At 40.7% G+C, this 26,143-nt stretch overlaps 1 protein-coding gene across 2 annotated transcripts in view; it reads left to right on the top strand.

The window, feature by feature from the left end:
- LRBA (LPS responsive beige-like anchor protein) overlaps positions 1–26,143 on the top strand; it is a 619,335-nt gene that overhangs the window by 450,368 nt on the left and 142,824 nt on the right. For both annotated transcript variants that reach the window (XM_063458500.1, XM_063458501.1), the window contains exons 44-46: positions 7,479–7,619; positions 10,328–10,447; positions 17,087–17,239. In XM_063458500.1, the coding sequence (XP_063314570.1) occupies positions 7,479–7,619; positions 10,328–10,447; positions 17,087–17,239 (414 nt within the window). The remainder of the gene's footprint in view (positions 1–7,478; positions 7,620–10,327; positions 10,448–17,086; positions 17,240–26,143) is intronic.

Here is a 26,143-nt window from a genome sequence, read left to right as displayed (position 1 = left end):
ATTTTTTTTTTTTTTTGTATATCATTGGCAAAAACACAAAAAACTTCCTTTACTTCTGAAACCTCGTTGCAAGCCAAGTCATTTGTCCCTAAATGGACAAGTACATCCAATTCCCCTGCCTGCTTTGCTCGCTTAACAATATTACAAATAAGTCTCCTGTCTCTGTGAGCAGTAGCTCCGGGAGGACATATCTCACAAGACCACTATTGTCCATCTCCACACCTCTTATGATAGAATCCCCCAACATCAACTGCTTTCTATTAGGCATCACCATAGTCTCCAAACCTGTCTCCATAACACCACTACCCTCGATGCCTGAGCCTGTCTCCACAACACCACTACCCTCAGTGCCTGAGCCTGTCTCCACAACACCACTACCCTCAGTGCCTGAGCCTGTCTCCACAACACCACTACCCTCAGTGCCTGAGCCCGTCTCCACAACACCACTACCCTCAGTGCCTGAGCCCGTCTCCACAACACCACTACCCTCAGTGCCCGAGCCTGTCTCCACAACACCACTACCCTCAGTGCCTGAGCCCGTCTCCACAACACCACTACCCTCAGTGCCTGAGCCTGTCTCCACAACACCACTACCCTCAGTGCCTGAGCCTGTCTCCACAACACCACTACCCTCAGTGCCTGAGCCTGTCTCCACAACACCACTACCCTCAGTGCCTGAGCCTGTCTCCACAACACCACTACCCTCAGTGCCTGAGCCTGTCTCCACAACACCACTACCCTCAGTGCCCGAGCCTGTCTCCACAACACCACTACCCTCAGTGCCTGAGCCTGTCTCCACAACACCACTACCCTCAGTGCCTGAGCCTGTCTCCACAACACCACTACCCTCAGTGCCTGAGCCTGTCTCCACAACACCACTACCCTCAGTGCCCGAGCCTGTCTCCACAACACCACTACCCTCAGTGCCTGAGCCTGTCTCCACAACACCACTACCCTCAGTGCCTGAGCCTGTCTCCACAACACCACTACCCTCAGTGCCTGAGCCCGTCTCCACAACACCACTACCCTCAGTGCCTGAGCCTGTCTCCACAACACCACTACCCTCAGTGCCTGAGCCTGTCTCCACAACACCACTACCCTCAGTGCCTGAGCCTGTCTCCACAACACCACTACCCTCAGTGCCTGAGCCCGTCTCCACAACACCACTACCCTCAGTGCCCGAGCCTGTCTCCACAACACCACTACCCTCAGTGCCCGAGCCTGTCTCCACAACACCACTACCCTCAGTGCCTGAGCCTGTCTCCACAACACCACTACCCTCAGTGCCTGAGCCTGTCTCCACAACACCACTACCCTCAGTGCCCGAGCCTGTCTCCACAACACCACTACCCTCAGTGCCCGAGCCTGTCTCCACAACACCACTACCCTCAGTGCCCGAGCCTGTCTCCACAACACCACTACCCTCCGTGCCTGAGCCCGTCTCCACAACACCACTACCCTCAGTGCCTGGGCCTGTCTCCACAACACCACTACCCTCAGTGCCTGAGCCTGTCTCCACAACACCACTACCCTCAGTGCCTGAGCCTGTCTCCACAACACCACTACCCTCAGTGCCTGAACCTGTCTCCACAACACCACTACCCTCAGTGCCTGAGCCTGTCTCCACAACACCACTACCCTCAGTGCCTGAGCCTGTCTCCACAACACCACTACCCTCAGTGCCTGAGCCTGTCTCCACAACACCACTACCCTCAGTGCCTGAGCCCGTCTCCACAACACCACTACCCTCAGTGCCTGAGCCCGTCTCCACAACACCACTACCCTCAGTGCCCGAGCCTGTCTCCACAACACCACTACCCTCAGTGCCTGAGCCTGTCTCCACAACACCACTACCCTCAGTGCCCGAGCCTGTCTCCACAACACCACTACCCTCAGTGCCCGAGCCTGTCTCCACAACACCACTACCCTCAGTGCCTGAGCCTGTCTCCACAACACCACTACCCTCAGTGCCTGAGCCTGTCTCCACAACACCACTACCCTCAGTGCCTGAGCCTGTCTCCACAACACCACTACCCTCAGTGCCTGAACCTGTCTCCACAACACCACTACCCTCAGTGCCTGAGCCTGTCTCCACAACACCACTACCCTCAGTGCCTGAGCCTGTCTCCACAACACCACTACCCTCAGTGCCTGAGCCTGTCTCCACAACACCACTACCCTCAGTGCCTGAGCCTGAAAGTGCAGACAATGAATTATGTAGAGCAACAGACTGTGCAATATGCCTTTTATCCACAACTTTAAGTCTACCAGATCCTACAGTAATCCATCTGCCATTCCTAGTACGTCTCTGCAGCAGTTGCTTTGCAGTAGTTCCAGCCTGAGTTTGTTACTGGATGCCCACAATTGTTTCTGAATGTTAATAACTTTCCTAGCAACTGCTGTTGTGGCATTGCTTGCTCCTTTGTATCCTACACATACAGAAAAGTAAAGAATAAATAATAATAAAAAAAAAAAACTATACTCCCCTAAGACTTATCCAAATAGAACAAGACCTAATTCTCATGGCTTGGACATATAAATGTTTTAAAAATGAACGTCCTTTCTAGTCTAATTTTGTTCCAGACCCTTCCAAAAGATGTCCCCAATTTGTTGTTTTTCTCACTCCGTTTAACATTTAGTGACTACATATGGTTTGGTAGGAGACCAAGGTTAGCATTCAACATGTTGACTAGATCCAAAGACTGAAGGGGACTAGCATTACCAGACCCATACCACTATTTTCTCGGTCTCTGTTATCTAGAATACTTATCTGGTGTCCGAAACCTAAATATATGTTATCTATCACAAGACATCCTAAAATAATGGCTGAAGTAATTCTGTGAGGAAGAGTGGTCCAAAATTACTCCTGAATGTAGTGCAGGTCTAATCCGCAGCTAGCAACGATGCTTGGTTGAGATTTTTTGCTCCCACAGCAGGATCGACTAGCTATTTTTATGTTTTTGTTTAATGTTCAGTAAAGACATGCAAGATTATAATTGCATATCATAGGTTGTAAGCACATTTAAGTATGGTCTTTTTCACCTCTTTGTTTTGTTTTTCAGTTACTGCTTTATTTCCATGTTTAGTATTGTAAAGTGATGCAGAGTATGTTGGCACTATATACATGATTGTAATAATAGTGGGTATGGGATATAGGAACAACTGAAGTATAAAAATGTTGCTTTGTGTCATGAACTCATCTTATGTCCTCAGAAAGAGCTTTGAGGTTTAGAGTTGCCTGTTGACTTGATCAATTTTATATAATGTTCTATGAAATTCTACAAAACCCAGAGTTGTTAAGCACATCTGCCTTTAAATGTGTTTTTTTTTTCCCCTATATAGATTACCCATTGATTGTATTGATGATACGGCTGAGGAGCACAATTCCACACAGAGCCGTTGATCAGATTGTATAAAATTGAGCAACCTATACAGCAATCAATTAGTGTTGCACTGATTTTTCAGTGGTCAAAGAGGCCTTGTTAAGTGCTGTGTATAGTGAAAGAGAAACTATGGGGGAGTGCTTTGAAAGATAAACTATGGGAAAACATCAGGAAATGGTTTTTGATGTCCCCTCATAGTTCCTAGTCTTTCATAGTGACTGGTAAAGGAAAGTGATTGGTACAAGAGATGCAGATTGTCATTTATCTCCCAGTTTCATGTCCATCAGTATAAAATGTATTAGAATAGTGTATAAGAATGTTTCCTGTCTTTGTAAAAAAAAAAAGAAATTATCTAGTGCCTATTGGTAGTATTTAGTAATCCCTTATGGTAAGAACCTTATTGCAATGCGTGTAGTTCGATGTCAACCTTTCTATACTGTATATTTTACATTTCAATATAGGATCTGTATTAATGTGATGGTATAAATCTGATTTTTGCTAACATTTGTTTTAGCCATTTTAAGCTCACACACATCACCTTATTATAAGAGATGTGTTTGCTAATATGAGTGTAATTGATGTTGCCATTTTTCAATTGACTGCTTATATGACCTGTGACATTCTTTAGATTGTACTCAAGCTGTAACAATTTATAGCTGAAGTAGGTTTCTCCGTCTTCTATTCTGTGGTCCATTGCCTCTATAGCAGTGTTTTGTTTTCTCCCAAAAGCTTATTATCTAGATGAGAATGAGCTGTTGAGAATGCCTATTGTAATAGCTGACCACGACATTGGAGACCCAAACCATATTTTAGACTCCTAAGGCTCTTTGTATAGAGGACTAGATCCAATCAGCGACCTACCTGATTATTATTTGTTACAATTTAGTTTTTGTTTTTTGTTTTTTTTTAATAAACACCAGCTTATATGCAGCATGTAATACAAAAATGCTGAAATGTATTTATTTATACTTCCTGTAATTTTGTGCAGAATTAATTCACTCAATAGATTTTCTTAGGTTTCAAAATTAGGGTCCACTCTATTTTTTTTATGTTGGGAATATTGTATCAACTTAATTTGCCTGAAAAGAGAATTGTCAACCTGTGGATATTTAAAGGAAACATCAAGGCTGAGGGTGACATCCCCATGCTTTACAATGCATCATATAGTTAGTATATTAAAATAAGCTATATCAAATACATTTTTATAAAGTTCAATTTAAATTTCAGACCAAATTCAGATGTACAGCTACTCAAAAGGCAAGGAAATGTCTGAGAACTTTCAATGGAATCTCTAGGCAACTATACAGACGGTTTACCTTGCCATGGTTTGTCATTTAGCACTAATTACACTAAGCAACATAAGTTCTATTTCCAATGAGTTAGGTGGTGGTAACATTCACTGTTCCTTTTAGCCTCAGGCAAAAAAAAAACAAAACACAGCATTCTCGCTCAGCAAATTCGAATAGGTGTTGACATGCAGTGCTCCCATCATCCTTGACGAGTAAAATCAGTGTTGGCCCCCAACTAGTTAAAATGGGAGATTATGGCACTCAGTTATCCCATTATCTTAAGGAAAATGACCACAGCATCACATTCTTTTTTTTTTTTTTTTTTAATTCTTTATTTTTGAGTGCAAAGTACAAAACAGCCCGCCTGGCCAACAGCCTTGCGGGTGATGGTTTTTACAAGACTTCACAGCATAGTCAATGCATACTTTTGTCTATCAGTTCCGAGTGTGATGTCAGCTAGATCTGCACTTTTTTTTATATTTACAAGTCGGCTAGTGTGGAGCTAAGGCCGTCATAGAGTGTTTACATAGGGTCTGTCATTCCCCCTCGAGTTCCGGAATTATGTTAGTTCGGGGTGTGGGTACCTGAAGGTTGTCAGTCTGCAGGTAGTTGTCAGCGTGATTGTACACCGTGATGTGTTTCGTGTTGGGGTTGTGCGAGTGTGCGCTTGGCTGTCCTTAGTGTTGATCATGTCTGCGGGTGAATTCTATGTTGTCTGTTTATGTCAGCGTGTGTGCGTGGGGCGAGTGGAAGTGCTCCTGGAGCCCATTTATTCTTAGTGGTCTACCGATTGGTTGGGGTTTTGACTTCTAACCAAGGAAGTCACGGGGGGTGGGAGAGGGTATATTCTCCCCGGAGCCTGTGATGTTCTTTGTCCGAGCACGTCACGGCTGATGGCGGTCAGTCGCTGATGTGGTATTGCGAAAGCTATACTTGTCGAGTGTGTGTGTAGTCATATCAAAGCACAGAAACTATAAAAATCATAAAAAACAAGCACAGGGTAAAACAGGGTATAACAAGAGGTGAGCCAGCCTGCAGAGCTCTAGAGAGGGGACAGTGTCTGGATAATGCGTTAAAATTGCTGGCCACCATTAATGCAGTTCAGATCAGCTGTTCCTCAGCGCCTGTGGAGGTCACATAGGAGGTCGAAGACCTGGCGCAGTGGGGTAATTCAGGTTGGGGCTTCATTTCTCTCAGCGTTCCTGGGAGTGAAAGAGATTACTGTCTCTGGATTCCATGTGTGTGACGTCGTGGCTTTCTCCCTTACATTCTCTCTTGTTTGGGTTAGAGCTGGCATCCCCAGTGCCCTCAGGAATGGTTCCGCATCCTGTAGCGAGTAGAGGCTGTGCGTGGTACCCCCCTTGGTCACTGTCAGGGATCTTGGGAATGCCCATTTATATTCGATCTTTGCTTCTCTCAGTTGATTTGTGACCGGGGCCAGGGATCTGCGCCACAGTAACGTGTTGCGAGTCAGGTCTTGGTGAAAGGAAATTTGGGAATTTTCGAATGTTAGTGGAGTCTTTCCTCTGACTGCCGTGAGAATCTTAATTTTATCGGTCACGGAGTGACAACGGATAATGACATCTTGAGGGGCATCTGTTGGCGCTTGTCTGGCTTTTCTGATTCGGAAACAGCCGTCTAAAACAAGTTTTTTTGCCTGAGCGGGTGGCAGAAGCGTCGCTATGAGACGTCTTATGTATTGAGGTAGTTCTAAGGAGTCTATGGTGTCTGGGATCCCCCTTAGCTTCAGATTAGCGCGTCTGTTGCGGTCTTCTGTTTGGTCTAGTCTTGTGATTAGGGCGGTCTGCGCGGCCTGCATATGGTAGCAAGTGTCTTGTATCTCTCTCACCTCTCTTTTGAGATCTAGGATGTCCCCTCTGTGGTCTGTGTGCGTGCGGTCATCGCTTGCATTTCTGTCTTTATCAGGTTGAGATCTGCTGCATGCATTCTCCTCATTTCCCTCAGGAGGTCAGCAATATCTTGCTTAGTTGCCGGGGTTTGTGTGTCCCGGCCGGTTAGTAGTTCTGTGACTTGGGGTGCGGTGGGTACCTCTAATCCAGCCCCATTCTGTTCCCCCTCGTATGGGGGTGCTGGTGTGCGTTCCGGCGGGGCCGCCATCTTGGGCGCCATCGGCCTCTGCAGCATGTCGCCGATATCTTGGGTGTCTCTGCTGGCGGTTGGTGGAGGCTTTTGGGACCTGCGACCCATTGTGTAGCCGCCCGGTTCCACGGGATCACTGAAAAGGTAAGTGCCGTGTCGAGCGTCTATTGCTGCGACCTCCGTCGCGTACCGTGTGGTTTGGAGTGTCAGGTAGGCCCCAGATTTTCGCCGGGTCTTTTTACCCGTTTGCGGGAACTGGAATGGCATTCGCTCGTGCCTTGGGCTCTAGGGGTACTCGGGTGGGTGTCTGGGTTGTCGGATGGCACCCTGGTACCTCGGATTGAAGCAGGTTTTCGTCGATTGTTCGGAGCTCTCTGTAAGTGCGTCCGTTCAGGTTCAGCTCCAGGCTCCGCCCCCCACAGCATCACATTCTAATAAGTTAGAACAGAAAGTGGTGACAACCAGTGCTCCTGTTATTTACTGCCAAAACCACAGCTTTACCAGTTTTCCCATTACTTTAATACATGTGTGACATTTTAAAGTTCTTGATTTGCATTTGTTCTGTAATGTCTAGTTTCATATATATATATATAAAATATAATGTGATGCTTAGAACAATAATATGTAGTTACTAGGACACTGGATATAGGGGTACTAAAATGGAGGGAATGTTGAATATTTATGACCATTTCTGTTTTTATTCTAGCCCATTGGAGCACTGAATCCTAAGCGAGCAAACTTCTTTTCTGAGCGCTATGAAACCTGGGAGGATGACCAGGTTCCCAAGTTTCACTATGGAACTCACTACTCGACATCAAGCTTTGTACTCAGCTGGCTGCTAAGACTCGTAAATATATATTTTATTTTTTTATTCAGATATAGATATATATATATGTGTGTGTATATATTAGTGAGCATATAATGGGTGGAGGGATCCTTTCACTAGTTTGTGTTATAACTGGCAGTGCATAACTAACAGCTGTGCATCAATGTTCTACCATTAAAACCCTTGATAATCGCATAACTAATGCTGAAGGTACAGTGAAAGGCCATAGTTCTAGCTTTCAGTATTCAAGTTGTTTTTGTAAATATGAGTGTCTGTGTCTATTGCCTCATGTACTTTTGTAGATCTATATAGTCATCAATTGCATGGGAGGAAATAACTGCTGTCCTCTTACACCTTAACACACAAAGCACTTCCCCTCTCACGTTGTCTCCTCCACTCACAACTTGTGCAAGATAACATAGATGAATTGTTCAGATCTGTTTACCTCTATTCCACTTGGGTACCTTTTTTGTTCTTTATGTTCCTTTTTCCTCACTACCCTATAGAACGTAAGCTTGTTTTTGTAGACCCACCATCACCGCTGGTATTTGTCAACATCTGTGGAATGTGTTGGTGTTATACAAGTGCAAACATAATAGTCATAGTGACCTCCAATAAATAAAATGTGTCTTCTTAGAATTATAGCATTAATAGACACAACAAACGGCAAAACTGTTTAGGTATTTCATTCACCCAGACAGAAGATATGAGAACACGAAAAAAGAAATTATGAAAAATGGTTCAAAGAGCGCCTGCCAGCATTTTAGATCTGGACCACCCTTGTGGGTGAGATCAGCCTATATCACAGGTCCTTTTTGTTATGGCACATGTGAATAAAACGTCTTGGAGACCTGAGGCTAACCGAAGGACAGCCTGTTAAGTTTTGTTGCCTTTTAAGTGTTCTAAAATACAGTCAGTTTGGTGTAATGTGTGTATCCCAAAGGGAATTCCAATTTACATTATTTTGTATGATCCCATTAGAAGTATTTCCTGTGTGCCAGGGAAAAAATATTTTATATTTTGAATTGACCTAATTATATGGTTTCCATCTCATGTGAACTTAAGCATACTTTATTGGGTCAAAATTAAATGATATAGTCATAGAGAAAACTCCAAAGTGACACTACACTATGGGTTTTACTATTCATTTGTGTTCCACTTCTAAACATGGCCTAGAACAGAAAAGTCATAGTTCATGTCTGTGAGCCAATATTTGTCTAGGATACAGTTAACAATCCTGAGCCATATTAGAGCTACCCCCTGGAGTAATTAGTTTGTTTAAATTGCCTTTTCAGACTTCATGGTTTCTCTTTTCTACAGATCTTTGCTCCAATACATCCTGTGCTTCCTCATTTACACTTGCATCTGTAACAAGCATAATTTATCTCCTGCTAATAATGTTAAGTAGCCATAATAAGAATCTTCTGTAAAGTGTGGGTGTTTAGTGGATTAGTTAGTTATGCTGTTTATTGATAACACACTGCTTTACAATTGTGCAGGTTTCTCTAAACCCAAGGGGTAATTCATCTAGTACAAAGTAATTTCTTTGGAAAAGCATTAGCAGCATCCCATTAATTAAAGCTTGTTAGAACAGTACAAGAAGACATAAATCCTTGATATAATTTATGGTGCCTTGCTAATTTTAGGCAATTATCTACTAATACAGGCTTAAGTGTTCTTTAACTAAGAGAGGCTTTCAAATATTCCCTCATCCATACTTTTAAAGTAAAAAAAAAAAAAATCAGAGCAAGCGCTATTATAGATATTGAAATGTAAGCACCTTTCTATATCTTTATTTATTGCACTAGAATATGTCAAAATCTTCTTTTGCAATAATCCCAAGAAATAATATACATGAATCGGTTGGTCTATACTGCGGATAAACAGAGAAAGCTTTTGTGTGCTAGGTACTTGTAAGAAAAAGACACACAAAAAATAGAGGGCAAAAGTGTGTGCCCATTTAAATCCCTACCTTTTTGTTTATCTATTGTAAATTAATCAGCAGTTGCATTTTAAATGTATTTTGGTTAATAGCAAAATAAATAATCACTTGAAATTATAATAATCTGTATGCTTTGTGTCAATAAAATTACACCTAGCAACCCAAGATTTGCAGCGTTCACTCTAAATTTCTAAATGAAATGTGCAGTGCAATAATGACCTAAGATGGGGAGGGGGGGGGGGGGGGGTGAAGCATTGCTGGAGAGTTTTCCAATTTGTTAATTTTAATATGCGATGTTTTCACTATAAACCCAGCCAACACTTCCTCCTTTCCATGTCCACCTGTTCTTTGTGCTGATTTTGTATCTCCTGGGACAGAATGGTACAGGGAGGTTTTGTAACTGCAGTGAGCCATGTTGGAGGAATACATTTATCTGCGTGGTGTGCACCTGTGACTAGGTTGCGGATGTGTGTGTCATTAGTTACGGCAGATCTAACATTTACAATGTTTTGGGATGTTTTCTTTTAGCTTCACTCTTCAGTTGAGGATATTGATGCAGTCTATTTTTAACAATAAGGTTTGTCTGTCAGAAATGACCAAGATTGTAAAACCAAAAATATACCACTTGCCTGACACTTACACTCACACATTGCTGCTCTTGCCGTTGCAATAACACACAATTCATTACAGACTATACAGTTTGTGGGTATGATTATAAGGTCTCGTGGCAATTTAATTAGTGGGACCGAAATAAAAAAATGCACTCATTTACTTTTCTTCCTCCTAGGAGCCTTTCACGACATTTTTCCTGAATTTGCAAGGTGGTAAATTTGACCATGCGGATAGAACCTTTTCATCAATTTCAAGAGCATGGCGCAATTCCCAGCGGGACACCTCAGATATCAAGGTACTGTTAAAATCAAGCTGTTTATTTCAGTTTTTTTTCTTAATTATTAAAAAGGCAAATTCATTCTCTAATGGCATACAGTTTAACTGTTTTAAAGCAAATAAATAAACAAATTGACACAATGAGAATTTATGATGGTGATAATGACTGCTAGCTGCTGCAAACAATAATCTTTCACATCAGAAAATTAATTTGTCATATTCTGCCCAAAACATCTGAACATTAAGAATTAAAAAGTTTGGTTTTTTTCCCGTTTTTTTTTTTATGTTTCGTTATTACAATAAGTATGCTGTTTTCCCACATAAAATAGAAAGTGCTTACAAGGCCAAAACCACTTGATTGGGCCTTGGCATCTTATCAAATTAGCATATTAACCTCTTAAGGACACATGACATTTATTCCAGAAGTTTGGTCCTTAAGGGGTTAAAGTCACATTGGATGGATAATACATTGATCTTTCGTGCTGTTGTGGCCCAGGATGATAGCCTAGGTTAGTTACCTAGAGCTCCATCTCCTCTCCTCTGGGTGTTGCTTATCATTGTAGAGGGTTATTTTTGTTTTTCAAATATATTTTGTCACTAGTAAGTGTATCATACGGTGTCATGATATTTGTAATGTGAGACCCAGAGCTATTCTTTAAAAGGGATAGGGAAATGTCTACTTAATGGGACTATAGTCACCAAAACATTAGCTTAACCCTTTAAGGACTGAGCCAAATGTACATGTTTTGAACAAAATAAAACGTAAACAAAACTTGGAATTTGATTATATGTCTGTTTAAGTGTAATTCACCTTTCAGATTAAGTGCACCCACACTTATTATATATCATTGTATTCGGGAGAAATAGGGCTTTCATTTAACATCAAATATTTAGCTATGAAACATAATTTAATATGAATAAACAATTTTTTTTAAAAATGTGAGAAATTGAGAAAAACAAATTAAGTTCTGTATGACATTTTAACTGTGAATGTCATAATACTGTTTGCTTTTACTGCAATTAAATACACATATTTGTATTCAGCGATGTCTCACGTGTAAAACAGTACCCCCTTTGTAAAGGCTTTATGGTGTAGTGGGAAGTTACAGGGTCAAATATAGCATGCTACATTTTTCATTTTTTTCACATTGAAATTTGCCAGATTGGTTACTTTGCCTTTTAGACCGTACGGTAGCCCAGGAATGAGAATTACCGCTACGATGGCATACCATTTGCAATAGTAGACAACCCAAGGTATTGCAAATGGAGTATGTCCCGTCTTTTTAGTAGACACTTAGTCACAAACACTGGCCAAAGTTAGCGTTAATATTTGTGTGTGTGTGTGTGTGTGTGTGTGTGTGTGTGTGTGTGTGTGTGTGTGTGTGTGTGTGTGTGTGTGTGATAAATGCAAAAAACAAATTTTAACGCCAAATTTGGCCAGTGTTTCTGACTAAGTGGCTACTAAAAAAAGACTGAACCACCCCTTTTGCAATACCTTGGGTTGTCTACTTTTGCAAATGGTATGCCATCATGGGGGTAATTCTCATTCCTGGGCTACCATACGGTCTCAAAAGCAACGTAACCAATCTGGCGACTTTCAATGTGAAAAAACTGAAACACCAGCCTTATATTTGACTCTGTAACTTTTGAAAACACTATAAAACCTGTACATGGCACAAATATTAGTGTTTCAAAACCGTAAAACGTATCACAATAATTATATCGTCGGTGTAAGTGCTGTTTGTGCATGAAAAATACACAAAAAATTCACCTTCACTGATGATATCATAGTTTTTTACATTTTTATTATTTTGAAACACTAATATTTGTGTTCAGCGAAGTCTCCCGAGTAAAACAGCACCCCCCCCATGTGGTGTCTTGAAAGGTTAGAGTTAAATATAGTGCTAGCAAATTAATTTCTCCGGACTTTCTGCATGGGTTATCAGGGTTATGACTTAATTATGTACACATATTACATAAATATATACGTAGAATTAAAATATATATATATATATATATATATATATAAATATTTTCTCACCCCTCCCGGGTGGTATGTTTATTGCTCATTCTCGGGTCCTCTACCAAAGGCCTGTGAGTTTGAAGGTTCTGTGCAGTATCTTCTGGACAGCGATCTCAGATGTCCCATCTGGAATCTGTTGAAGCCACTCCCCCAACTTGGGAGTCACAGCCCTGAATGCTCCCATCACCAGTGGGACTACTACTGCCTTCACTTTCCACATCCTTCCTAGTTCTTCTTTCAGTCCTTGGTATTTGTCCACCTTCTCATGTTCCTTCTTCCTGATGTTCTAGTCACTGAGTAATGCCGCATCCACCATGACTGCAGTCTTTCGTTCCTTGTCTACCACTACGATGTCTGGTTGGTTGGCCAGCACTTGCTTGTCTGTCTGGGTCATGAAGTTCCACAGGATCTTAGCCCTGTCATTCTCAACTACCCTTTGTGGTATTTCCCATCTGGACTCGGCAGGTCCAATCTATATTCTGTGCAGATGTTTCGGTACACAATCCCCGCAACTTGGTTGTGTCTCTCAGTGTATGCTGTTCCTGCTAACATCTTGCATCCGGCTACTAGGTGCTGGACTGTCTCAGAGGCCTCTTTGCACAGTCTGCACCTTTGGTCTTTCCTGGTGTGGTAGACTCTAGCTTCTTTTTATCTAGTACTGAGTGCCTGCTCCTGTGCGGCTAGGATTAGTGCCTCAGTGCTCTCTTTCAGTCATGCCTTTTCCAACCACTGGTAGGATTTTGTCATGTGAGCCACATCCACTATCTGCCGGTGGTACACCCCATGGAGAGGTTTGTCTTGCCAAGGAAACTCCTCTTCTCCTGCAACCTCGAACTGTGGAAGTCTCAGGCATTCCCTTAGCAGTTCATCTTTGGGAGCCATCTTTGTGATGTACTTGTGGATGCTCTGTGTTTCATCCAGGGCTGTTTCCTTGACACTCATCAGGCCCCGACCGACTTCCTTCCGGCTGGTGTGCAGTCTCTGGGTGCTGGATTTCAGGTGGAATCTTCCATTCATAGTGAGTAGTTTCCTGGTCTTGACATCCATGGTGACCAGTTCTTCTCTTGGCCAGGTTATTTTCCAGCTGGGTACCTGATGACCAGTAGGGCATATGTGTTGATGGCTTGGATTTTGTTCTTGCCATTGAGCTGGGACTTCAGGACCTGTCTGACTCTTTGGAGGTACTTGGATGTTGCTATCCTCCTTGCCTCTTCCTCATGGTTGCCATGCGTTTGTGATACCCCCAGGTACTTGTAGCTGTTCTTCTTTACATCATTTGGCCTACTAGAACTTCAACTCCTTCTGTCCTGATCATCTTCTCTCTTTTTTCTATCATCCGCTTGCACTTTTCTAGTCCGATCTAAGTATATATAATTTTATTTTACATGGTTTTAACTTTTTTTATTTAACTTTTCTCAGGCTGCAAGGGGACTACCTGTCATTCCAGGCACTCCCCCTGCTGGCACTGCTATGGACAGCTATTCCTTCCATGTGATCGTGAGGTCCTTGCAAGGACCTCACGATAACATGGCCCTGGAGGGCCAGATCAGATCTGATGCCAGGCATGTCTCCCCCCCCCCCCCCCATTGCAATCGCCAGCGAACAGGTAAGCCCCCTGGACTGCGGGGACGTACTATGCCTGCCGCCCGCGTTTAGAGTGGGGTCCCCAAGGAGGGCATACTACTCCCGCCATCCTTAAGGGGTTAATGAAGCGGTTTTCGTCTATAGATCATTCCCCTGCAGTTTCACTTCTCAATTCTGTCATTTAGGAGTTAAATCGCTTTTGTTTCTGCCCTTGCAACACCATCCCTGGCTGTGACTGGCACAGTCTGCATGAAAAAAAGGTTTCATTTTCACTGAGATTTTAACTTACTTTAGAAATTGTTGTTTAATTCTCTGTAAATTAAACTTTAATCACACCCAGGAGGCTTCCTCAGAGTCTAGAAGACTATTAACAGAGCAGGAGATAAAAAATATTTATTAAATCGACTGTGCAATAAAGGTTAAACATTAGATCTCCCTTTACTGGAAGTGTTTAGGTCTTTAAGGACACCTGATGGGCATATGTCTTAAGGGGCCTGGTTGTGCGCTGTGACTCTCTAATAGTGGGACCTCCCAGCTAACACTCGTGCAAGATGGAGGGGAGAGCCAAACCCTGACTCACAACAGCCCCAGCCAGCCGAGGCCACCCTAAGGGTAAGAAACAGGAGGGTGGCAAAAAAAAAAGACAAGTATGTGTGTGTCAGTATGTATCCGAGTGTGCTATATGTGTGTGTCAGTGTGTACCTGTGTGCATCTGTGTATTTGCATGTATATCAGTGTGCGTGTCTGTAGATCGGTGTACACACTACACAACACATGCGTGCCTGGTTTCAAACACAAGTAAAGAATAAAGACTGGTTTAGTCCTGCAATACAAACATTTCAGTTTCTCTAAAATTGCAATGTTTTACATTGCTGGACTAAGTGTGACAAGGAAACTGTACCCAGACCACTTCAATGAGCTGAAGTGGTCTGGGGTGATTATGATGTCCCTTTAAAACCCCTCCTCCTCACACACACTTTTCCTTCACTCCATGTGTTAATGGTGAGCTGCTAGTGCTTCTAGGAAAAAATCATCTGAAACCACCCCTATATTTCCACAACCTATGTATTTACAAAAGACGCAATGTATTTATAAGGATTGGTTTCTTTTTTTTTCTATAGACCTTCAGAATAATCAATAGGATGTGCTGCTGTTTGACATATGATATGGAGTCTCAGGCTTCTCTACTCTGGCTGGGATAATAGATAATTTTGTTAATCAGGTGATAAAGGGACACTGAGCACGTTTTTCCACTCACGAGTTATGGATGGTAATTAATTTGCTTACTATTATATTTGCATACAAAAATTATTTGTATGTTTTGCAACAAACACAGAGAATGAGAACTCTGAGAACGGGCAAGGGCTTAGAGAAACTCTGTAGCTTGTCCTAAGATCTGTGCTAGTCCCCACTCAGGTGTCAAAATTTGTTTGGCTCACTTGTACCCTTGCAAATATAACCTATGCCATTTGTATATCAGACTAACTCCACCAATAAGGGCAGTCCATAACCAAAATGCCAGCAAGTTCTGTCTGCACGGGAGATGCAGCAACCCTGGACGATCAGCCGCCATTGGGCCTCGTCTGTGTGGCATGATTTTTATGCTACTGCTGTCTTTGATTGTGGAAGGATCATAAAAGAAAAAGCTGGGACATTATAAAACGGATTGTCACAGATCTGTATAATTAGCAGTGAATATTGGTTACTACAATGTGGAGAAGTCTAGCATTGATGGCTCCTTTAATTACTTTGTGTAGAAGAATTCTTCTCATTTCAACAATCAAAGTGCAATTAGATCCCAGTTATCAGCAGCATGTCCTGCATCTTGTACAATAGCTTTTTGTTCCATTGCTTCGTTAATTAGGGAAACTATAAACAAAAGCCTTCCAGTGTTTTACGCAATGATGAAGGTGATAATCACTTAATTCCTGCTTGATCTAAGCTTTTGTAGCCTTGACTGCACCACAATGATCATATTCCTAATCTTATGACCTGGTTGTTGATCTTGGATGTGTAGAAAGCTGTTTTTGCTAGTTTTCGCCCTGGGGGTTTGTTTTTAAAGACCACTGATCTATTGACCCGAAGCAGGACAGGATTTTAAAAAGACCCACAGGATCCCTAGTCAAACAGCTTTAGTTTACATCAGAATTTCCTTTAAGCAGTTCAAAAAAATAAATAAAATAAATGTAGACAGACTAATACAGTTTGCCCGTATTAAATTTGTGATAGTACAAACAATTCTAATTTTAAGATTGCAACTAACTTTACATTTTAGTTTTGTATTACATATTTTAATGTTCTCACTTAATTCCCAGAAATTAGAATTTTTTACATATGCTTAACGTAATGAATATTTCAAGACTGCAGCCCTTGTATATGTTGTCTAATGGAGCAGGGACCTGTTTCTGGTGTCTAGTTTTGCTTTTTATCCATGACATGACCTGGTATTTTTCATCTCCTTTTTGTTACAACATGATCATCAAGGAAACATGAAGGACCATCTCCTGCTCTCACATTTGGTTAGGCAGCTGGGCTGTAGGATCACCCATTGCCAGGTCTCAGATATTGGTATTTGTTTAGCAGCGAGTTTGGAAAAGCCTTTTATATCCAATATCGATGCAAAAAAATATGGAATCTTATTTTCCAAAGAATTAATGCTAACTTGTAACCTGCATGTTGGATGCCAGGAGGATCAAATTCTGAACCCAGACACTAGGTGAAGGCACTAGTTCTTAGTTTCTACAAGTGCACATACCTGGGTTCATTCACTGATCCTATGACATTAAGGGGGGAGTGTAATATATTCTCAATATACCATTTAAGCACACCCCCAATGCAACCGACCCTTTCAAATGCTAATTTTTTAATATTCTTGTGAATGTTTCTAATTCTTTGAATTCAGCTGGATGAACGGCAAGGAAATCTTTAGAAACATAAAACAATTCATAACTTATAATTGAAGAGAAACCAAACATTCTATCTCCTAGAAGCATGTTGTAAATTATTTTGACCTAGAATGTGTTGAGTAGTGACCATTATTTCTTCCCACAGGAACTGATTCCCGAATTCTACTATCTTCCTGAAATGTTTGTGAATTTCAATAATTACAATCTTGGAGTGATGGATGATGGCACTGTGGTATCAGATGTAGAGCTTCCTCCATGGGCCAAAACCCCAGAAGAGTTTGTTCGAATAAACCGACTGGTAAGTGTATCAATGTAAATGGTTAGTGTTCATTTTAATTTAAAAGAGTGCACATCAGTATAGCACTGTTCTTTTTTCAATATATTGTTCGGTAAATAAAATCTGTATGCTCCTCTCCTGAGTGTCACATAGGCGCATAGTAAAGGATGGAGTGTACATTTAAACTGAAATGTACTCAAATGTTATCCTTTCACCTTGGATTTATGGCTTGCTGACTTTGAGGGGTCTAGCTAAGCAACAACAGCAATATTGTTGATTTAGTTCATACTCTTGAGTTCTTATGGTGAAGCAGTCAGCCAGGTCTAGTGAAGGGCTCACCTGAGAGCCGTTAAAGCTCCTTCTTTTATTCTTAGAGTCCAGCCTGTCCCTCCACAACCAGGCTGACTGATCTGAATCTATACTGCTTAAATTAATAATTTTCTTTGCACTCTCGTTTTAAAAAATAGGAAACAAAAATCTAAATATTTTTGTGGTTGGCTAAAACATATACAGGCAGCATTAAAGATGGCTGTTAAGAACAGCTCATAGAGCCAAAAAAAGACCGACTGCTATATTTCTATATTTTTCTTCTTATAAATAAAAAAACAATAATATATAGCAGAGAAAAAACTCACAAGGAGTAAGTGTGTGAGAAAGCGCTTAAAGAGTGTTTAGAAGGTAATAGCAGCTCTTAACACCCGTGAGGGAATACCTTTCCCCCTCACCTGAACATAAAATCTAATATAGCAATCTAGTCTAATATATATTATATAGCAGGCTAACAAAATATAATATATACCTTCCTAAATTACTTGGAAAGTGGATACAGGAAAACAATATGATAAGAAGGATCGAGAAAATTCATTCTTTATATTTTTTGGCGATTTGTTTTAAAATTAAACTTAAATGTTTTTGGGGGAGGAGGAGGCTTGAATTACACCAATGTTTTGGATTGCACCAGTTGTATTAAAATGTTTACAATAGCTGTTGGGAATCTGAAAAATGTGAATATGAAATGCTTTGGATTTGGAGGAGCTGGTAAGACTTTGAAAAACATCTCCAAAAATATTTTGCCCTCCAACTCCCATTAGGATGGAAATAATGTACTATTTTTGAGTTATGAAAAGGACTTTGGTAACAGACAAAAGCTATAAGCAATACAGTCACCGTTTATATGTATGATTATATAATACCATATATAATATACCGTATATACTCGAGTATAAGCCGACCCGAATATAAGCCGAGGCCCCTAATTTTACCCCAAAAAACTGGGAAAACTTATTGACTCGAGTATAAGACTAGGGTGGGAAATGCAGCAGCTACTGGTAATTTTCTAAATAAAATTAGATCCTAAAAAAATTATATTAATTGAATATTTATTTACAGTGTGTGTATAATGAATGCAGTGCGTGCGTGTGAGTGCAGTGTGTGTGTGTGTATGAGTGCAGTGTGTGTGTGTGTATGAGTGCAGTGTGTGTGTGTATGAGTGCAGTGTGTGTGCGTATATATTAATTGAATATTTATTTCCAGTGTGTGTATATAATGATTGCAGTGTGTGTGTGTATGTATGAGTGCAGTGTGTGTATGTATGAGTGCAGTGTGTGTGTGAGTGCAGTGTGTGTGTGAGTGCAGTGTGTGTGTGAGTGCAGTGTGTGTGTGAGTGCAGTGTGTGTGTGAGTGCAGTGTGTGTGTGAGTGCAGTGTGTGTATATGAATGAAGTGTGAGTGTGTGTGATGCAGTGTGTGTGTGTTGGTGGTGGTGGGCATTTCGATATATTATTAATTATTTTATTATTTTTTATTTTTTAATATTATTATATTTTTTTATTATTATTATTGATTATTTAATTGAATTATTATTATTATTTTTTTTTAATTATATATTTTTTTCTTCCCCCCTCCCTGCTTGATACATAGCAGGGAGGGGGGCTTCTTCCCTGGTGGTCCAGTGGGATTGGTAGTTCAGTGGGGGGAGAGGGGGGCTGGCAGAGCTGTACTTACCTGTTCTGCAGCTCCTGTCAGCTCTCTCCTCCTCCGCGCGGTCTGTGCAGCTCCCTCTGTCAGCTCCCACTGTAAGTCTCGCGAGAGCCGCGGCTCTCGCGAGACTTACACTGGGAGCTGACCGAGGTGCTGAACGGACGACGCGGAGGAGGAGAGAGCTGACAGGAGCTGCAGAACAGGTAAGTACAGCTCTGCCAGCCCCCCTCTCCCCCCAGTCTGTATTATGGCAATGCAAATTGCCATAATACAGACTCTGACTCGAGTATAAGCCGAGTTGGGGTTTTTCAGCACAAAAAATGTGCTGAAAAACTCGGCTTATACTCGAGTATACACTGTGTGCAGAATTATTAGGCAAATGAGTATTTTGACCACATCATCCTCTTTATGCATGTTGTCTTACTCCAAGCTGTATAGGCTCGAAAGCCTACTACCAATTAAGCATATTAGGTGATGTGCATCTCTGTAATGAGAAGGGGTGTGGTCTAATGACATCAACACCCTATATCAGGTGTGCATAATTATTAGGCAACTTCCTTTCCTTTGGAGAAAAGGGTCAAAAGAAGGACTTGACAGGCTCAGAAAAGTCAAAAATAGTGAGATATCTTGCAGAGGGATGCAGCACTCTTAAAATTGCAAAGCTTCTGAAGCGTGATCATCGAACAATCAAGCGTTTCATTCAAAATAGTCAACAGGGTCGCAAGAAACGTGTGGAGAAACCAAGGCACAAAATAACTGCCCATGAACTGAGAAAAGTCAAGCGTGCAGCTGCCAAGATGCCACTTGCCACCAGTTTGGCCATATTTCAGAGCTGCAACATCACTGGAGTGCCCGAAAGCACAAGGTGTGCAATACTCAGAGACATGGCCAAGGTAAGAGGCTGAAAGACGACCACCACTGAACAAGACACACAAGCTGAAACGTCAAGACTGGGCCAAGAAATATCTCAAGACTGATTTTTCTAAGGTTTTATGGACTGATGAAATGAGAGTGAGTCTTGATGGGCCAGATGGATGGATTGGTAAAGGGCAGAGAGCTCCAGTCTGACTCAGACGCCAGCAAGGTGGAGGTGGAGTACTGGTTTGGGCTGGTATCATCAAAGATGAGCTTGTGGGGCCTTTTCGGGTTGAGGATGGAGTCAAGCTCAACTCCCAGTTTCTGGAAGACACCTTCTTCAAGCAGTGGTACAGGAAGAAGTCTGCATCCTTCAAGAAAAACATGATTTTCATGCAGGACAATGCTCCATCACACGCGTCCAAGTACTCCACAGCGTGGCTGGCAAGAAAGGGTATAAAAGAAGAAAATCTAATGACATGGCCTCCTTGTTCACCTGATCTGAACCCCATTGAGAACCTGTGGTCCATCATCAAATGTGAGATTTACAAGGAGGGAAAACAGTACACCTCTCTGAACAGTGTCTGGGAGGCTGTGGTTGCTGCTGCACGCAATGTTGATGGTGAACAGATCAAAACACTGACAGAATCCATGGATGGCAGGCTTTTGAGTGTCCTTGCAAAGAAAGGTGGCTATATTGGTCACTGATTTGTTTTTGTTATGTTTTTGAATGTCAGAAATGTATATTTGTGAATGTTGAGATGTTATATTGGTTTCACTGGTAAAAATAAATAATTGAAATGGGTATATATTTGTTTTTGTTAAGTTGCCTAATAATTATGCACAGTAATAGTCACCTGCACACACAGATATCCCCCTAAAATAGCTATAACTAAAAACAAACTAAAAACTACTTCCAAAAATATTCAGCTTTGATATTAATGAGTTTTTTGGGTTCATTGAGAACATGGTTGTTGTTCAATAATAAAATTAATCCTCAAAAATACAACGTGCCTAATAATTCTGCACTCCCTGTATACGGTAATACCAAAGCAAAGACATTGTCTGTTGCTATGCTCTTTGTTAGGTTGGTATATTTCGAATTCAAAATTTAGCAAAAAATAAATAGAATTAAATTAAAACAAATATAAGTTTAGGATTGCCTAAAGCATTTTTGTTTGGTCTCACAATATACAATTATTCTTACCTATACTTCTCTTTAAAAAAATAAATAAATAAATAGTATATCCATAAAAACTACTTGAAATGTTTGTTTCTGTATATGTAATGCATCAATTTTGTTTACTGCTTTAAAAGAAAACATGGTGGCTGTAACATGAACTGATTCTCTATGTAAAGGACTTAAAGCCATTGAGCTGTTTCCTATGGGGAATCTGTTAATTTCACAGTCCTTCTCTCTTAGAAGTTGAAGAGTTTCTTATATGTGCAAAATGTCACACTTTATCTCAGTAATTAAATGGTTGCTCACTCACGATTGATGCTGTCTATAGGTTCACATGACTTAAATGCAAGCTCTAGAGCTCAAACATGACATGGCAGTGTTATCTGTTACACACTTTCTGTATCAACACCACCAAAGTGTGTGTGTGTGTGTGTATATATATATATATATATATATATATGTGTGTGTGTATATATATATATATATATATATATATATATATATTGGTAACACATGACGATTGCTCCTCCCCTATAGGCACACAGACTTTGTCTTATTGAAGTGGTCTAGGTGCAGTGCCCCTGTTCCCATTAGCCCTGCAATGTAAAACATTACAGTTTCAGAGAATACAACTTTCTATTCCTTACACTATAGTCCCATCTTGCCTTCCCGACACCGGAAGGTTTGTAAAACTTTGTGTACTCATCCAAATTCAGCACCAATGAACCTTGGCGCTGGGTCGACCTTGCACCTTCTCCAACATTATCCTATAGGGGGGCATAAGGTGCATGCAAGGTGAAAGCTTTAGGCCTTCCCCATAGGAAAGCATTGCTTCAATTCTTACATATGGGGATTTAACAGACTCTGGAGGTTCTCATGTAGAGCATGAGGACATCCAGTGCCAGGCGACCAAAAGTCACTTAACCACCAGGAAATGCCACTAGAGGCAGTCTTAGTCCTGTGATGTAACCATTGCAGTTTCTCAAAAACTGCAATGATTTACATTGCAGGACTAAGGGGAACATGGACACTGCAACAAGAACACTTTAATGAGCTGAAGTGGTATGGGTGCCTATAGTGTCCCTTTAACATTCACACTATCAGATATATTGAGCCATCTGCTTTCTACTTTTAACATTCACACTATCTCATATACTGAACTATCTACCCCTGCTTTCCTTCTTTAACCTTCACATTATCCTGTAGGATAATAATGCACATAAGAAGGAAATGTTATATTATATTCTCCTAGATTTGTGTAAATATTTGTTCATACAGACATATGAAAATAGGAACTTACTACACAGCGTGTAATTAAAAAACCTTTTAAATGGGATGGTTGATATGTATTACTGCACACGCTACATTAAATACAATCCATGTCACAAGACCGTTCTGGCAAATACGTGGAATGCAAAATAATTCCCTGTTTTTTTTTGCAAACAAATTCACTTTGGATCATTTAGGAATGTCCATCTCCGTTACTGCTAGTTCTGGTCTGTGCGGTTATCCACTCTCAATTGAGGGTTCTTTTTTTTTTTTTTACTTTCCGATATACTTCTTCCAGCCCACAGATTATATGCAATAATTGTAGTCCTTGAAAAGCATACCGCTTTGATCTGTGACCTCTTTGTGGTGCTAATCGGGTTCCCAATATCATTATACCTCTCTCATTAATCATATTTCCTGCAGCCCGTCAGGCAGCTAGACAGACACAGCCCCTGTTCTCATGCCTGTGTTGGCAGGTTTGTAAGCTTTTTTCAGATAGTGCTATACTTTGGCTTATAACAAACCAGCACCACATCAAGCTGTGTGCTACAATTAAAGTCAGATGGTCTTTGGGTTTAACAGGCAGATAATGTTGCAGCTGTCTGTCTTCCTGAAGTAAACCAGCACTAAGGACAGATGATATATAGGACAGTGCTTTATAACAGATTGTGTAGTATAGGGTCAGAAACTCTGCATCTAAGCATTAATTAAATGACATGCTTGTTTAAACTGATCTTCAAGCTACTGTCTATATTGTCAAGCACATTTTAAATATGGCATACTCCACTACAAAGATCTTACCGGCAATAGGCTCTTCTTATTCCAGCTCGCTAATCTGTTCTCATGAATAGCCATGTTCTTTACAGAGCGTTAGCTGTCAAAGTACATTGCTTAACTCCAAATGCCATGCTTAGCTAAAAAATGCCTACCCAAACTGCAAAACCAATTTACTTTTTTTTTTTAAACTGTTAAGTATATATATTTTTTCTGTTTTGAAAGAGTTAATTTAGTAATGATCAACCTGTTACTAGTGCTGCAGACCTACAAAGGATGCTTAATCCTAAAACGTTTGAAGGCTAAGCTACATGCAATTCTTAAATCTTGTAAGATCCTGGCAAGTATGTGGTTAAACTTTGCTGTAATTCAGCTTTTGCTCTAATATAACACCCTTAACCCCTTAAGGACACATGACATGTGTGACATGTCATGATTCCCTTTTATTCCAGAAGTTTGGTCCTTAAGGGGTTAAAGGTTTGCTTCCCAGGATTTTAAGTATTATGTTTGCTTATACATACGTTTAACAAATATGTGTTTATGGTGTGAAAAATACAATTAAAAAGGTTCAACATCTCTTTATCCTGCAAATGGGTGCCTCCATTTAAGCTCCCAGTCATTCATGGTTTTACGTTCTGACCTTGTAACCTGCACCGGACCATCCGCATAGGGGAAGCATACAGAGAAGAGGAGATATAAGCTTCAATTTTTCCTCTTCCCTTGCAGTGTTTGCCTTGTCAGAACTGGTTTATTATGCCATTTGCTAAATCTTTTTTTCAATCGATTTTCAATGTTTTATTCAATGGTATATTTTCTAGAGAAGAGACAGTTACCCTGTAATGGTTAAAACAGGCATACATTAAAGGAACACTGTAGGGACAGGAACACAAATGTATTCCTGACTCTATAGTGTTTAATCCACTATTTTAGGTGACTTTTCCCCTTTACCCCCTTAGGAAAGGTGAAAACTTACCTTATTTCCAGCGCCACGCTGGTCTGCTGATGCTAGCCAAACAGCCTCCTTGGTGACATCAGAATGACACATTTTTAGCTAATCCAATTGGCTGAAATCGGCAAGGAGGCAAAATGGGTACGGGACCAAACGCTGTTTTAGCCAATCAGCACCTCCAATCAATTTCGATGAGGAAAATTCAGCGTCTCCAGGCAGAGTGTGCCACAGGAAGTACTGTCAGTGGCCATCTGAGGAGTGGCCACTTAGAGGTGTCCCTAGGGGGCAATGCAAACATTACCTTTTCTCTGAAAAGGCAGTATTGGCATGAAAATGCCTGAAGGCAATTATACTCACCAGGACAACTATGTTAAGTTGTAGTTGTTCTGGTAACTATAATGTCCATTTAACACACAGTGTTTTTTTAGAGCAGAAGCTGCCAAACCAGGCATCTGAGATCACAAATTGTCCCAGACTCAATGAGTACTCAGCTCGAATTACTGATAAAGTTGTGATATTTTAGACTGCTTTGAGGATTAGTGTTCAAGATCAGCAAAAGCCTGTTATGACACTGATCATAGACATGTACCTCACCACTGTCCCTATTTTGGTCCCAAATTCCGGTTTCTCTTTTCTATCCTATTGTCCCTCTTTTCTAGGAGCTCCATATTCATAGTGTAAATCAGAGCTTCACAACACTACTCACAGTAATGTGTCTTTAAATTACAATACATGTGTTTTAGAAGTCAATCTGTGTATATAAAATGCATACGGTCATTTAAATTATCCCTCTTTGTCCATTTGAAATGTTGGGAGATATGTAAGGAATGAAGTAGACGGGGGAAAAATTCTATAGGATAAAATTGTGTTAATTCCTAATATAACAAATGATCTACTTGCGACAAGTCCTGATCAGGGCGAGCTCTGCAAGTTACCCCCCACTTTTTACCCAATCATTGTTCTATTTTCGTTGAATTATTTTCCTTTAAGAAAGTAAGATTTCAGCCAAGTTATTTTATGTTTTCTATTTCTCCTGCTACATTGTAATGTAAAATATTTGATGTGTATGTTATAACTGTCACAATTGAAATACATGCTGAAATGTTCTCCATTTTACAATACGATTTGCAGCTTAGTGGTATGTAGACTAGTAATGGCATCTGTGATAGAATACATAATTATTTTTATCACATGCTATTTTCCCCAAGAGTTTCATCTTTGCTTTATTATTTCAGTGCCACAGGTTAATACAGCAGCCCTTGCCTGACAAGCTTTTGATGTGTTAGAAGTAGCATATTAAAATGGTGATATTGAATAGTGTAGGTCATATATACTTTGCATACCGTACTATTCAAATAGAGACATCTTAATCAAAACATCTACATGCTTCAGAGCTTCCATCATCTGAAAATGCATATGCTTATACTTTATTTTTATTTTTTTTTATTTATATTCCGGCATCTTTATCATATTTTTTCTTCTTTCATATTAGAAATGATATGTCCAAATGTATGTAGACACCTTGTCCATTATCTTATTCCAAAATGTATGGTGTTTGTGTGCAGTTAGCCACCCTTCGCTGGTTTAAAAGCCTTCACTCTTCTGGGAAGACATTTAGCTAGATTTTGGACCTCTGCTGAAGGAACTTGCTTTAATTCAGCTTGAAGACTGTTAGTGAGTTGGAGCTATGATTTTGCAAGTTTAGGCCTAGGTTAAAGTCACTCTGTCAGTTAATTTCAATATATTACATTATTTGTATAATTCCAACTGAAGCTTTACTTATGGTAGACTTAGGCTTGTGTGAAGCTGTTTGGACATTGAAAACGAATTCACAAATCTACCAATGAACTGCTCTTGTACTAACTATGCTTCCTTGAGCAGTATGGACCTCTTTAGTAATTGCTGCATTCTAAAAG

This window comes from Pelobates fuscus, chromosome 6 (assembly GCF_036172605.1).
Source record: "Pelobates fuscus isolate aPelFus1 chromosome 6, aPelFus1.pri, whole genome shotgun sequence".
NCBI classification, from domain to species: Eukaryota; Metazoa; Chordata; class Amphibia; order Anura; family Pelobatidae; genus Pelobates; species Pelobates fuscus.
Note: the sequence above shows the minus strand (reverse complement) of the source record. Positions and strands in the feature narration are given on the sequence as shown.